The sequence below is a fragment of the Tachysurus vachellii genome, chromosome 4 (assembly GCF_030014155.1).
Source record: "Tachysurus vachellii isolate PV-2020 chromosome 4, HZAU_Pvac_v1, whole genome shotgun sequence".
Classification (NCBI taxonomy): Eukaryota; Metazoa; Chordata; class Actinopteri; order Siluriformes; family Bagridae; genus Tachysurus; species Tachysurus vachellii.
The window spans coordinates 22,287,813-22,304,071 of NC_083463.1; the positions used below are offsets into that span (position 1 = coordinate 22,287,813).

Below are 16,259 nucleotides of genomic sequence, written 5' to 3' on the forward strand. Positions count from 1 at the left end.
CAAGGTTGAGCTGATCAAACAAAGAACTAGTTTCTGAACTTCTACAATTGCTTATCTTAAGTTAATTAACTTAAGTTTAGCGTTTAGCATGTTTGGTATTCATAGATTTAGGGGTTTCCTCCAGGTACACCATTTTCCTTTATGTCTACAGACATGTTGATTGGCATGTCTAAAGTATCTGTAGTGTGTGCATGGTTATGCGATTGTGTCCTGAGATGGCTTGACACCCCGTCCCTGGTGTCTCCTGCCTTGTGCCCAGAGTCCCCTGGGTTAGACTCCAGATTCCTCGTGTAGGATAAACAGTATATAAAAAGAATCATATCCGTTATATGGATGGTTCCTCTTATCGCTTGTCTTATATAGCAGCTATACATAGAGAACGCAGACTCTCCACTGGGGTCCACAGGGGTCAGTACTTGGTCCTCTCCTTTTCTCCCTGTATACTCACTCTCTTGGTGAAATTATTTCCTCACACGGGTTCTCTTTCCACTGCTATTCAGATGATACACAACTTATCTTCTCTTTCCCACCCTCAGATACCACTGCTTCTGTTCGGATCTCAGCATGTCTGGCAGATATATCATCGTGGATGACGGCTCATCAGTTGAAGTGCAATCCGATTCATCCCCAGATCATGATCCTGCAATATCCCTGAATAAAGATCTGATCTCCCCTTCAGTCACAGCTCGCAACCTTGGGGTAACCATGGACAGTCAACTGTCCTTTTCCGTGCATGTTGCTAATGTGACCCGCGCATGTCGGTTCATTCTCTACAACATTAGAAGGATTCAGCCATTTTTGTCCTGCTCAGGTTGCTCAGGTACTTGTTCAGTCTCTTGTCATCTCAAGACTGGATTACTGCAATGCACTGCTGGCAGGTCTACCTATGAACGCAATTCATCCTCTGCAAATGATCCAAAATGCAGCTGCACAACTTGTTTCCAACCTGCCTAAGTTCTCGCACACCACCCCGCTGCTGCAATCCCTCCATTGGCTTCCAGTAGCTGAAATCATCAGATTCAAAACACTGATGCTGGCCTACAAAGCCAAAAATGGACCAGCTCCATCTTACCTCAAAGGCCTTATCACTCTTAGCACCGCACCTCGCACCCTTAGAGCTACCAACACTGCTCGACTGGTTCCACCATCTCTCAGGGTAAGAGGTAAGTATACAACAAGACTCTTTTCTGTTCTGGCACGAAGGTGGTGGAAAGAACTTCCCCTATGGGGCCGGACAGCTGAGTCACTTGCTATCTTCAAAACCAAGGTTGAAGACCTACTTATTCATCAGGGCTCTCAAGTGTCATGCATTGAGCGTGTTTCCCCTGGAGTTCTTAGTCGAGCCTGCCACTTATCAGCCAATCAAAAAAAGAGGCTACACAATAGCCAATTAGAAAATAGCACTATTGTATCTGGGTAAGATTTAACAAAACAACCAATGGAAAAAAAGCAAATCCTGGAATTGTTCACCGTAATCCTCGTTCACCCACAGAGAAAACCACTGGAGCTGCGAGAATCACTTTGAGCATAGAGTAAGTCATGATCTCCTGTTGTAATGTTGCAACAAATTCACAACTTGTTTGACACAAACAATGACATTTTGACCGCTGTTAGAGAAAGTTTCCAGATAATCAGCATCAGTTTTTCATTAGTGTCTGTAACTTAGACAACAGACAACCAGCCTGTTCACTGACAACACCTGCTCAGCACAAGCAGTCTAGGCCAGTGGTTCTCAAACTGGGGGCCCTGAGATGGTGCCAGGGGGCCCCGGTTCACTGACAACACCTGCTCAGAAAAAGTAGTCTAGGTCAGTGGTTCTCAAACTGGGTCCCTGAGATGGTGCCAGGGGGCCCTGGTTCACTGACAACACCTGCTCAGAACAAGCAGTCTAGGCCAGTGGTTCTCAAACTGGGGGCCCGGTTTTATAACATTTTATAATATAATGAATTTATCATAAATTCTGGGTAATTAAACCTCAGACAAATAAGGCTACTAACCCCCAGCACTGCATTGTATAATTTAATATGTTTTGTTTAATTCAAATATTAAGTTTTGGAATGTTTTATGTCTCAAACTTTCTTTTGGGGGGCAAGTAGGGGGCACCCCCATTGTTGTGTTTGGGTGGGGGTTTGGAAATGTCACTCTTGCCTGTCTTCAAAACTTGAGAGGCCTGTATTCATGACAACTAGCACTTCATTCCCTGTTTGTTGTATGTGTGTTTGTAACAGTGATTTAGACTCATGGTATCTTAAGTCTGTAGCCTAGTGAACTTTGCTTTTGTCCACTATCTAGTGAATTTGCTGCTTCAAGCGTCGAGTGTATTAATATCATCCTGTCAGAGACAGTTGTTGTCAAAGACACTTTTCTCGAAGCAACACAATCGAATTCTACTCGAATGAACTCGAACATTCTGTTCTGAACTAGCGGGGTTTCGGTTGTAAACAGACTAATCAGTGATTACACTCAGAAATACACACCGCAGTGCTAATCAGTGGAGCAGTAATTAGAGAAGAGGTCAGGGTGATGTAGGTTAGCTTGGAGTATGCGTACTACAACAACGGCTGCTTTCCGCCCGTGACGTCACGTAACGCCATATTGAATTTTTTTTCCGCTTTCCCCCCTCAACAGCAGCCATTAGCACGTCGCTTCGTGGTGGATTTACACGTTCGGAAACATGGAAATTGACACTCTTCAAGAGGCACTAAAAGGTTGTTGTTGTTTACTTTATGTACTAGTTTTCGAAGCAGGCCGGTGGCGTAGAGACAAGAGCTAACGGCTAAACACAGAGCGGTGTTGTTAGCCACCGAAACCTTTACGTTAGCACGACAACTTAGCTCACTCGTTAGCGCTCACCGCTAACTTCTTCATGTTGAATGACCTTTTGTCTTTTTCACGACTTCTATCACACTCATTCGTGGTATAAAACAGTTTAGCCATATCGAGTCTTCGCCTGGTGGGTGTACACAGCTAGCGAGGTTAGCGGTTAGCTGCTAATTGGTAGCCATTCCGGCAAGTTGTGAGTCGCGAGCTAGCTAGCTAGCTGTGCATTAGACACTCCAAAGTAATGTTTTTTTTTTCTGAAGTGTCCTAATAACGTTTTGTTCTTTCGCTGTATACGCTTTTGTCTTTGTCAAAGTTGTACATAGCTTAAAGAGGAGAAACACCTCAAGTTAAGCCAACATTTCAATTCACTGAAGCCTCTGTGTTACATTTTAGCTTATTACGAATCTGAGAGCATCAAAGCCGGTAATCTGTCAGTTTAATATTTAGTTAATAGGTTTATTTTTTTTTTGATCAACTATAATTATAATAATAAGTTGTAAAGGTTTGTGCGGTTTAAAGTCGTGGTTAATTTGTTGGTATACAATTTAATTCAAACCATGATGCTGGTACTGCAAGAGCAGTGTGAGTGAACTCCTCCTGTGTTCCTCTGTTGTTCTCAGATTTCGAGAAGAAAGGGAAAAAGGAAGTGTGTCCGGTATTGGACCAGTTTCTGTGCCATGTCGCTAAGACCGGAGAGACCATGTAAGTCATGTGGACAATCTCTAACAAACCTTTTTTTTTCTTTCTAATAAGTAGAAAAATAGCATCATGCAGAGAATATTGTCACGTGAATGTCTTTCAGCCTGCTCTCCTTACTTAATTTGTACATATTGAATGAACGTGTGTGTCTGTTTCTGTCTGTCTGTAGGGTTTCCTGGTTGCATTTCAAAAGTTACTTTCTGTTCAAACTGGAGAAGGTTATGGAAGACTTCCGAGCTTCAGCACCAGAGCAGAGAGGACCTGCGAACCCTAACGTGGAGTCTGTCCCGTTTGAGGAGATGAAAGAGAGAATATTGAAGATTGTCAACGGATACAACGGGTGAGAAAAGTTATCCAGGGGTGGAAAAACCCCTGATTCATCCAGAGTGATCATTTATTGTCATTGCACGGCTCAAAAAGAAACGACGTTTCTATTTACAGTGTAATAAAATGGAGAATAAGAATAACGAAGGATAAATGTAAATAAAAAGGAGTACAAATATAGATCACCCGATCAGATTGGACAGTTTGGTTAAGATATTAAGGAATAGCCGCTCGTTATTGCTCAACGAACAGTGTGATCTGTCAAGCCTACACACTTTTAAATACATATGTATGTAACATGTTTAATTTCATTTTTATTGTTATATATGTTGAGCTGTGTATTTCAAATTCAGTTTCAAACCATTTTAAGTACAAATCTACCTGATCAGATGGAACAATTTTATATATTATTATTAGTTGAATCATCTCGGTTTTCTATTAATATTACTAAAGGGCATGGATTGCACTTTTGCCTTGTGCCTTCGGGTTGTGGGTTTGATGTCCCTGTGCTTTGGGGGTTTCCTCCAGGTATTCTGTTTTTTCCCCTGTGCAAAGACATTGTAAACCAATTGGGATCTTTAAATTGTCCATACGTTGTGGATGGGTATGCGAGTATATTTGTATATAGTCCACCTTGTGCATGAGGTGACAGTCTCTTAACCAATAACACAATATTCCAACAGACCATCTGCTTGGCCTTATGCCCAGACTACTGATTTGACCCCTCCTTACTGAATTAAGCTATAACCTAAAATGAATTTTGATAAACATTTAAAATGTGGAAGATCTAGAAGGATTTTATATTAAACAAAAATCCACTTTCATGCCTATTAGTACTGTTTGGGTTTGGCATTATGCAATCTTTTAATAGTGTCTTACTGGCATGCTTGATTTCACATAAGTCAAAAGATATCACACATGACATGTCCTAAATTCCACATAAAATGGATTTAATAGAATTTAAATGTCATTCCTGAATCTCTCCCTGTAATCTAGATGTTTCTATTGTTCTTCTTCATCGCCTTCCTCGTTTTTTGCTTCGCATATAGTTTTAAATCAGCCATGTCAAGAGAGAGATAAATAATCATAAAGATATCCTCCTTTTTTTTGCTTCTGTTGACACATTAGCCTTCATGCTGATATTCTGAAAGCGTTTTCGGTCTTGTCCTGGCTGCATTAGTATTCCTAGCAGTTCAGGTCGTTGTTACTCAACGCCTTACATTTAATAATCATTCAATTCTTGCATTAAAGTGCAGGTGGGAACAGGGTTATGGATGATTGCCGAGTGGACATTCTTACCCCTCTGAAAGTAATATGTACAGACTGAGATAATCATATGTGAGGAACGAGACAGCTATTAAGGTGATGGCTTTACTGTAACATTTGTGGTTTGTGTATTTGGTTTTTTGTTGACCAGTTAAATGGGTGAGAGAGACATGCACCATGAGGGCAAAGCAGGAGGTCAGGCATTCAGTTACCTAACATGCTTAGATCTAAATGAATAGTAATAATAATAATTATAATCAGTTGCATATTATGTATTATTCAGTTCTGCATTAAGATGTTAATCCTTTTTTTTTACCTAATACTATACCCTAATGCTGCTCATGATGGTTTGAAAAACTGGTGGAGAGAACTGTTTTGTTTTAAGGAATGATTTTAGTATTTAAATGTATCTTTAAACACACTATTAGGATAATATTGTTAAATCTGAAGGGCAGATACTTAGCATAATATGAAAATGTACCAGTGGCGCATGCCCAATAATATGTATGCAATACATTTCTTTCCCAGGATTCCATTTACTATCCAGCGCTTGTGTGAGCTCCTCACAGATCCCAAGAGGAACTACACAGGAACAGAGAAGTTTCTCAGAGGTGTTGAGAAGGTAAGAATGGACTGTACTTGTCATTTTCAAATTGTTTGCATTTAGAATAGGATAGAACATGCACATTCAACCATAAAATGAATACATTTTCCAGTTCTGACTAGGAAATACTGTGTAAATGAATAAGACAGGGAAAACAGAAGGTGCTCTGTTATGAAAACCCTCCCATGTTGAGAAAGTTTAAGCAACAGCTTTGCTTCTAAATGTTGTCATTCCTGTAGACACTTACTTTACTACATAAATAAAAATACTACATAAATGAGTTGAAATGAAATGTAACCAAATCAGCAATTACATACTTAATATAGAAACTGTTTATGTATTGGAACGATCACATTAATATGAACCTTTTATTTGGGTTACAAGTCCCACTACTGTCAGAGCTGCTCTTGCAGACAATTAACATCTTTTGACCGTTTAGACTTGAGGATTTAACAGTGCTGGTGTTTCAGTTAAACTAATGATTTTATCTCACCGACCCTTTATTTGTAGCCTAATTATTTTTTGAGATCTTGTTTTATGTAGTCTAGTCCTAAAAAAATGTTTTCACCCCACAGCCTGAACGTATAAAACCTGTCACTAGTGATTTATAAAGCCAACACAACTCCTGATATTTAGAGCATATTTTATCAAGCTTGCAGAGCCTAGAGATCTTAGTACCTAAAGCCCAGTTGTTTATGCATTAAACTATTTTAAAAAAACTATTTAAAATAAACTATTTAAAATATATGTTAACTGTAGTAAAGGAAAAGGCTTGAATATGACTTGGCATTGTACTCTGTTATTTTTATACTTTTGTCTTTTCTTAGAATGTGATGGTGGTCAGTTGTGTGTATCCCACCTCAGAGTAAGTGCTATCAATTTATGCCAATTTACCTCAGTAGTTCTGCTCATCAGTGATTGTTGGTAATCGTGCTTCCCCCCAATTCTCAGGAAAAACGGTTGTAGTGGTGTTAACAGAATGAATGGAGTCATGTTGCAAGGAAACACTTCCATTTTCACAGACAGGTAAATTAGGATATGCTTATCAATAAATATATTACAATTCTATCTAACAAATTAATTACTATTATTACATATTGAACATTTATTATTACTTAAGGTTGCAATCTGTTTTTTCAGGAAAGTGAATGGGCCAGGAACACCACGGCCGATGAACAGACTGAAAATTTCCCCGTCTAGTTCACTGGCCACAAATGGTTTGCTGGACAGCACAGAAAACAAAGACTCAAACACAACGCCTGGCCACAGCAAACCTGTCTGGTATACTTCTCTTACTCTTGTATACATTTTCTGGGCATGGTTTCCTCTAAGTAGTTTTTAAAGCTGACATTGATGTTCAGCTACATACAAGAAGCAAAATCATCTAACTGCAATTCCTCTCATATACAAGGTGGTCCATGGAAAACCAGCCCACCTCCGGTTTGCTGCCATTGGAGGCAGGCTACTTCTCTGTGGCCTATCCTGTATATGAGAGGAATCACAGTTGGATGATTTTTATTTTTTTTAATGCTTGCTTTTTTAACTCTTAAGCACTTTATGTATGGTTTTCAGTGATGTGCCTGTGTCAGGCCTTGGATCTCCCTTGAATAGCTGCATAAAGAACAAGCATGCAGATGAGGAAGAAAACCCAGAGGAAGAACAGCAAGAGGTGAAGAGGCTCAAGTTCAGTGAGGAAGGATGTGAGGATGAGGATGAAGACACTGAAGGTGAATCAGATGACAAGACCATGCAGTCTGAGGGGATGTCTTGTGTGTCGGGAAATGCAGACTCGCCATCATCCATGACGCCGGAGAAACACGAAGGGCACGAGGGTGAGCGGGAGGATGCCAGTTCAACAGCAGCTTGTGAGGACCAAGGTATCACCTGAATGTTTGATTCTATTTTTAACCTCTGTTATAAATGTGTTCAAATTAAATTAATCGGTCATTAATAACGAATATATTTTAAGCAGTTTAAGCAAGATTCTTATACAGTAGAAGTATAAAAAGGTTAAGTTGTGTGGACGTATTTTTAAGATCTTGTACACTTTGTGTTTATATGGCAAAAAGTATGAATCCAAAACTATTTCTTTTCTGTGTCTGCAGAGCCATCCAGTACGCAATCCGACTGTGACGAGAGGGAAGTTCCTTCTGGTTCTGTCCAGGAACCCAGTGACATGGACCAGTCAGAGCAGACAGCTCCTGCTTCCAGCCCTGAGAGGCAGGAGGAGGAGGGGGAGTGCAGCGAGCCGGACAGTAGTAGCAGCAGTAATGAGCTTGGAGCCGGCCCTGACGCCTCATCTGACTCCGCCCCCAGTGGTGCAGACTCGCCCACAGAGGGCAGAGTGGAGTTGGGGGATCTAGACTTAGAAAACACAGAAGAGCCAATGGAGCAGGATTAAGGCACCACCTGAACACAGACTTTGTAGCATAAACAGCCAGCGTGTGCAGATTTCAGAACACACTAACAGTAACAGGATGGGCTCTTTAACTGGGGCCAACAACAGCCTTTTGGTCCAGTGTCAGCTACTTTTTTCCAGCTTTCTAACCTGTTATGGGTGGACACACTATGCTGGTGTACATATGTAATTTTTTTTTTGTTTAATTTCCTTTTTAGTTTTGTATTGAAGGTTTTAAACTGGAAGTATTCATTCTCTTTCACTTACACCCTACCTTAGTACCACTGAACGCAGTTGGTCTTCAGAGGCATTTCCCCTTCTGTTATAGTCCAGCAGAGGGATTATGGTTTCGCACTTCGGTTGGGGTTTCTTTCTCCCCCCCTTTTTGTAGTCCATTTACACAGACTTTATCCCCAGATCAGTAGATTTTCTCCTTTCTTATATAGTTTCCCCAAAGACTTCGAAGCAAGGGCCGTAATTGTTGGTTCATATTCAGTTTTTTCTCCCACGTACTTTGGGCTGTCAGTTAGGGGTTGTTACATCTGTCAGATTGTCTGCATGTGGGCCCATTGTAGAAAGCTTGATCAGCTGTGTATTTTCATCTGTTCTACACCCGTCTTTTCGTTGTCGCTCTCTTCCTTTTTTTTTAAACTCTTGCTGTTACACCCTAGTCTGTAATGAAGGAAAGAGTTTCATATAAAAGGTACGTATACTTGGTGGAAAAGATTTCAAGTGAATGACCTTTTTTGGTTCACAACAATAATTTATATGAACATTTCAATGAATCACTCTATTTTTGAGAAATGTAAGATTTTTTTTTTTTTTTGGATGCCAGTCTGAGCACTAGTCAGATTGAGCTAAAACCGTGTGTTTGTGAAAGTGAGAGAATGTGTGCGAGGCGCTCATGTCTATACCACACTGTCTCACCGGTTACAACTGACTGCCTCTACTGCACCTGTACTGTTTTGATATTTAGAATTTTTAAAGTTCGGTAGTTTTGTAGAGCATTGTGTTAACTGCTGTTTGTGGATCCATATTATTGTAAGATCTTTCTGTGTATACTGAATGCGTGTGCTTTCAATGCAGTATTCAGGTGAAGCAATAAATGTTCTGATTTTAAATGTGCACATGAAGTGTTTATTCTTATTGTATTTTCTTATTGATTTGTCTGTTTTCCATCATTGTTCATATGACATCTTTGTAAGCCGCGAATAAGAATTTCTGCTGTGCATACACATGGACTAAAATAGTAATGATGACTCATGCAAAATGGTCCAAATGTTTCTTTACTCCTTAACAAATGGCATAAGCTTGTTCATAACTTATCACTAATATTGCATTCCAGTTCATTTTGTAAAAATTCGCATTGTACATTAAACTGCTTTTTAAGATGATGTTTGTCCTGTTCAGTCAAGATCTGTTACTGATTAAAAAAAGCGTGGGTGAGTATACACTGATCATCTATGGTTATTAAAAGCCCTGACAGGTGAAATGAAACACTTATCTTGTTACAATGGCGCTTGTCAAGAGGTAGGATACATTAAGCACCATGTTAATTGTCAGTTCTTGAAAATGATTTATTTAAGGCTGGAAAAAATAAGCAAGTGGAGAGAGCTGAGTGATTTTATTGAGAGCCAAGTTGTGATGGCTACACAACTGGGTCAGAGTATTAATACCTACCAAAACATTAAGTTATCCGTTCCCAAGGCTTATTTTTATGGTTTCTTATCTAAAATGAACACAATTTTACACTTGCAGGTGCAAAGTTTCTATCACAAAGTTATCTGTAACTTTAACTTATTAACTAACAGCTGAATGGCATTATCAGTACTAAAATTGTTATAAACTAAATAAAACTTGACCAACTGGAAATTTCACACAAATGCTGAGTCATTACTTTCACCAACTTGTGTAATGTCTCCAACTGGTGGTGCTCTTTAAAAGGCAAACAGGAAACACAATCCTGGATATCCCATCAAGTCCCATACGAGCTGCAACTGGGCCCTGTAATTGTGGAGAGGTATATCATTTCTATGTGGAGTGCCCCAAGATGCAGGTGGATTAGGTTTCCCCCAGGCTTCCACTGCCCCAGTAACCTCTCCTGGTCAGCAGTCAGGTACTGTTTGCATCAGGGAAAAAGCAACAAGGCAGAACCTTTTGCAACAATAACACCTCTCTCTGACTTCCCCTTGGAGTAGCTGAGTGATGAAATTCTAGGGCATACCTTTACCCAAATTTTGGTCATTGACAGTTATGAAGTGTGGCCATTAGTCACCCTATCCTACCCTTACGTCTGCATTATTTATGTAAGGATACAAAGACAATTGCTATAAATGTCTCTTTGCTGTTTAGGAGGTACTCCAGGCTTTCCATTTAAAGCTTTATATGGCCAGAAGCCTCAGGGTTTTTGACATAGTAAAGGAAAAATTGGTGCACAAGCCAAAGCTTTCCAGTGACTGATGGACAAATTTGTTTGTCTGTACAGTGCCTTACAGAGATTACTATATTTTCTTGAGATGGAAATCTCAAGGCTTGTGAAGTGTGCAACTAGATGGAAGGAGATACAGAATCTGGCCTTCCATTTGGGGTATAACCTAAATAACAGTGGCAATTTCCCCCTACAGTGCCGAAATTCTAATTCAGATTTTAGAATTCAAATTCAGATGGCACGGTTCTAACTCTATATTTAAGCTTTACATTTTTTTTCATTTGAATGATTTCTTTATTAGTTTTTTAGTTAGTAATATCAGCCTAAATGTCATTTTCCCTAATCCGAGCTTACATTCATGTTACACATACTTTAGTGTTTATCTATTTTAATGAACAGCTTTGTTTCATAGCTGTGTAGCTCACAGCACGATTTCAGTGTCACGAGACTGTCTGTAACCTCTGTACCTAACACTGACTGAAATTTACCCTGCCTCTCAGAGGAAATAAAAAGTGGATTGCCCAAATCCAGCCATGGTGCTTAGCAGCCTGCTGTGGTTAACTGTAGACTTTGAACACCAGTCTCTGGGGAAATAAGCCAAGTCACTTGGGTAATAGACAGAGCTCTTAAATCAAAAGAGGTGTCAATTAATTCACAGATCTTTCAAAGGCTGTGCTCATTAAAAACATTGAGCCTTTGTGACATGGGAAAGTTTGCCAAGTGCAAGCTACTTACAGTAAAACACAAGGCAGCAGTGTCAGTATTAAAGGAATTATAAGGTAGGTATGAGTGCATTGTGTGAGATGCACACACATTTCTACAGAGTACCAGCTGCAAGTCACCAAATGGGGATTTATTGACCTTTATTAGGTGTATCTATATTAGCTTCCTGGTGGCCCAGTGGCAGGATCCTGTGCTCTCATTACCACAGCCTGGGTTTGATTCCCAGGCCGGGAGATAAACCAGCCACTGAAGAGCTAACTCAGTGATGGTCCTAAGCCCAGATAAAATAAGAGGGTTGGGTCAGGAAGGGCATCCAGCATAAAACCTGTCCCATATTAAATATGTGGACAATGTGATCCCCGTGGTGACTCCAAAGAGGGAGCAGCCGAAAGAACAACGTTAGATGCATGTATATTATCTTTAATGTTAAAGAACAGAAAATGTCTACTTTAGTCAAACAGCTCTGAAAACCTAGTGTGTAGTGTAAAATATGCATGCCAAAAAAAAATGGGTAATCAGGCAGTCTATAGGTCAAGTAGACAGGACAGCATACAGTTTTTCCCCACCGAAGAACAATGCATCTGAAGATTAAGTCACCATTCGGTTCCAAATATTACCATATGGCACATACTGGACACGCCAAGCAAAGCTCTGCAGGCACACTTTCATGGAATACTGTGATATCAATCCACTTGCTATAGATGTGGGTGGTATGACCTTGGGCAGAAACTCCAGTTTTAGAGACAAAGTCACGTCTGTATTACCTGGCCTCCAGTGCATGCAAGGTGAGTTTTATCGCTATGGCATTCACTCTTTGTGCTGAGCTGATTGCTAATAAAAGTCAGTTATAGAGACATCCTGCATGGGCACAAAAGAAGAAACCTTAAGGGACTCCAGCACTAGGGGGAAGATGGGTAGGGGAAGTGTCACACGAAGTGACATATAGCATACGTGCTGTATTGAACTAGCACTGCTCTTGTGAACTTGAGGGACAGATAGACTCATTTCCTGATTTTTAACAGAGCAAAACAGCCACACAAGGTAGATTTTGAAGGGTTGACTTGCACAGCTCTTGATTTAACCTAACTCAAACCAGCAGCCATGAAATGTAGAATGGTCTCCAAAAATATGTAGCCAAGGAGATATGTAGCCAAGGATATAATGTCAATTATATTGGTAGTTTCATAATTCAAATTGTAGTCAAATCAATTTGTACAGCTCCATTAGGTGTAAATGAGGTCAGACAACTCATGAAGCAAACATAAGAAATTGAAAGACAGAGTTATCCCATTTTTCCACACACAAAAAAGAATTCCAGGAGATATATTATGTCCTCGGTGGTTAGAAGGGCTAAAACCGAAGATCCTGTGGTGCTTCTAAAGTGGCTACAATCCGTATCTGCAATATTAAACAACATTTGATTGAAGATATAGGAAAACTAAAAAAGTATTTTTTCAAAATCAGGTTAATGGTTGTCTGAAATTCACTTTGATTTTATTGAGAGAAAATAAAGAAATTCTGAACATAAAAGAAGGCAATATCAAATAAACAAAGGGGAACCATGTGTATAAATTACATTACATAGTATGATGGTGTGGCCACACTTTGATACAAAAAAATCTGGATAAAATTGAAATAAATAGCACAAGAATGATACATATAAAGGGGGGGCATGGTGGCATGGGGTTCAATTCCTGCCTCCGCCTTGTGTGTGTGGAGTTTGCATGTTCTCCCCGTGCCTCGGGGTGTCCTCCGGGTACTCCGGTTTCCTCCCCTGGTCCAAAGACATGCATGGTAGGTTGATTGGCATCTCTGGAAAATTGTCCGTAGTGTGTGATTGCGTGAGTGAATTAGAGTGTGTGTGCCCAGGGTGGCACTCCGTCCAGGGTGTATCCTGCCTTGATGCCCAGTGACGCCTGAGATAGGCACAGGCTCCCTGTGACCCGAGGTAGTTCGGATAAACGGTAGAAAATGAGTGAGTGAGTGAGTGATACATATAAAGCTTCCCATGTCATTTGTGGTGAATATGCTTGGTCCAGTTTTATCAGACATAAAAATAAGTATAACCTTATACCTTTGATTTAGCTCATATAGGGACTTTTGTTGATGAATTGATCAAAATATTCAGTTTTTTCTGAATGGATTTTTTTTTTATGACAAGCAATTTTAATACTAACAAACAATCTGCCCAATTTAACATACAGCCCCATCCAAAAGTATTGAAACGGCAAGGCCAGTTCATTTATTCTTGCTATAGACCCAAAGACATTTGGGATTGAGATGAATATGAGATGATAGCTGAGAATTCCAACTTTAATTTCCTGATTTAGATTTAGATGTTTTAAACAACTTAGAACAATGCACTTTCTTTTTGAACTCTCCCATTTTACAAGCGATCAAAAGCATCAGAGCATATATAAATAAGCATATATAAACAGCATATATAAAGCACATATCCTTCACTTGCAATAATCACATTAAGACAGCAGCCATCTGAAATCACTCCTGAACTCTGTGCTAAGCCTCCACACACATTACCCTGGAAACACCCGATGCCAGAATGCGCACTTTAACACTTTAAATCATTGATCATGCATGTCACTTTCCTCATTTACTGCACTGATGTCCTGCTTAAATCATACCAACATCAACACTGTAACCTGATAGGAATGGGGATTAAGTGGCAATCACAACCATTATTGCACGTACACCTTATAATTTTACTTAACTTTATTAGGTTTACATTAACTTTTCATTATAGTCCCAGTTATGAATCTTATTGCTACCCATTTTACACCAATTTTATTTTGTATAAACCTCTGTGTACTCACTCCATTGGTTCCCCCTTTGTGCATGCTTTTTGTTCCTTTTACACATTATTTATGTCCTGTCAGTATGCTGTACATATATCTGGCTCTTTGGGGCCAGAAGAAATGTTATTTAATCTCACTGTGCACTACACACTATATGGGTATGAGGACAATATAGATCTACTTGAATTGACTAGACCTTTCCAGGCTTTTACCACAGCTTCAGTTGTTGTTTGTTTTATGGAGGGTTGGGGGTTCTCCCTTCACTGATTGACTTGGCCCTTTTAAAACCTTACCTCTTTTCCCAGCTTCAAAATGACTTTCTTTTCTCACATAGACAGCTCTCTGGTCTTCATGTTGTTTTATCCTTTTTAACAACAAATGCAGTCTTCACAGGTAAAATCCAGGGCTCAAATCAAGAGTAGATATTCAGAGCTGTTAACTGATTAATCACTCTTACAGGGTACACCTGGGTAACAAGAAACAGTTTAGTCTTTTAGCCTGTTCTAATATTTTTGATCAATGGAAAAACAAAAGGTGTCATGTTTTAGGGCTGTCTCAATCAGCTCCCTAGATTACGAATCAATATATTGTGTATGTGAGTTTGGGCACTGGTAAAGTGTTCAGTACACATTAGGACACTCTGGAAATATGACTACATACTTGTGTTGTTAACTGTCCCCATTGCCATTTTATCAACAGTAAGCCAATATCTTTAGCAATCATTTTTATGTTGTTTAACGTACATTATGAAAAATTATTTCTGTCATTGAACAGCATGATTGTAGTTTAACTAGCGGATTTTTAAAATCATAAAAACATTCCTGTTCCATAGGGAGTGAACACTCCAGTGAACTGAAAGCATTTTGTGATTGAAACAACACTTAAAATGTTGACTCCCTAATCGATGCTATGGTGAATGAACTAGAGAGCTGACTGAGATGCAAGATAGTAAATGTCAGGATGTAAATGTCAGGAAATGAAAGCTTACATTCTGATCTATCATGACTTATTTTCAGCATATAGCTAAAACAAAAGAATTGGTTTTACCATTCCAATACTTTCAGAGGGGTCTGTTAATACATGAGAAGGGACTATAGCTGAATTTACACTTGTGTGTAAATCAGTGTCAAAAATATGTTGCACAGGCTTGTTTAAAAAAAACGATGTCCCATGTCTTTTCATGTGGGTAATCAAATTTCATGGTTGTCCCCCTTTTCATGTACCATTACTTAATAGGATTAAAATGCAAACAAAGCATTCTCCTAATTACAAAGCATAAATAATATACACTAGACAGCTTAAGTGTTACTGGGGATGAAAACAGTCACAATCCTTGCAAAACAAAGTCTACCTTGGAGGCATTGGTACACAACCTAGCAAAGTATCTCGGTGGCTAGTTAGTCATAGTTAAAACACTCCTCATAAATAGTGTATTTGTTCTCTTTGTTAATTTTTTAGTTGTGGTGCTAATCTAGAAATTGCCCAGAAAGCTAGCTAACTCTGCTTGATATATGTATATAATCCAAAATCTAATTTAATTGCTAATGTTAAATTTTAATTAACATCATTTTGGAATGTTCAGCTTGTTGGTACACTAAATATTCTGTTAGACAAAATGTGAAGGTAAAATCTGACAGGTTGCACATGTTGTATACCAGTCTACAGGGAGTGCAGAATTATTAGGGAAGTTGTATTTTTGAGGATTAATTTTATTATTGAACAACAACCATGTTCTCAATGAACCCAAAAAACTCATTAATAGCAAAGCTGAATATTTTTGGAAGTAGTTTTTAGTTTGTTTGTAGTTTTAGCTATTTTAGGAGGATATCTGTGTGTGCAGGTGACTATTACTGTGCATAATTATTAGGCAACTTAACAAAAAACAAATATATACCCATTTCAATTATTTATTTTCACCAGTGAAACCAATATTACATCTCAACATTCACTAATATACATTTCTGACATTCAAAAACAAAACAAAAACAAATCAGTGACCAATATAGCCACCTTTCTTTGCAAGGACACTCAAAAGCCTGCCATCCATGGATTCTGTCAGTGTTTTGATCTGTTCACCGTCAACATTGCGTGCAGCAGCAACCACAGCCTCCCAGACACTCTTCAGAGAGGTGTACTGTTTTCCCTCCTTGTAAATCTCACATTTGATGATGGACCACAGGT

General features: G+C 39.2%; 1 protein-coding gene across 1 annotated transcript; it reads left to right on the plus strand.

Moving 5' to 3' along the window:
• Nucleotides 1–2,521: 2,521 nt before the first annotated feature.
• On the plus strand, nt 2,522–9,239 carry ppp4r2b (protein phosphatase 4, regulatory subunit 2b). The gene is made up of 9 exons (XM_060868374.1): nt 2,522–2,708; nt 3,444–3,525; nt 3,692–3,862; nt 5,641–5,734; nt 6,544–6,581; nt 6,668–6,742; nt 6,857–6,997; nt 7,289–7,593; nt 7,822–9,239. The coding sequence occupies exons 1-9, from the start codon at nt 2,675–2,677 to the stop codon at nt 8,115–8,117; spliced, it is 1,236 nt and encodes a 411-aa protein (XP_060724357.1). The 5' UTR covers nt 2,522–2,674; the 3' UTR covers nt 8,118–9,239.
• The last annotated feature ends 7,020 nt before the right edge of the window (nt 9,240–16,259 follow it).

Bases quoted from the DNA above. Each gene is read 5' to 3' on its own strand.
- ppp4r2b (XM_060868374.1), top strand. From the start codon at position 2,675: ATGGAAATTGACACTCTTCAAGAGGCACTAAAAG. The intron at 2,709-3,443 runs GTTGTTGTTGTT...TGTTGTTCTCAG, and splicing joins TCTTCAAGAGGCACTAAAAG to ATTTCGAGAAGAAAGGGAAA. The intron at 3,863-5,640 runs GTGAGAAAAGTT...TTTCTTTCCCAG, and splicing joins ATTGTCAACGGATACAACGG to GATTCCATTTACTATCCAGC.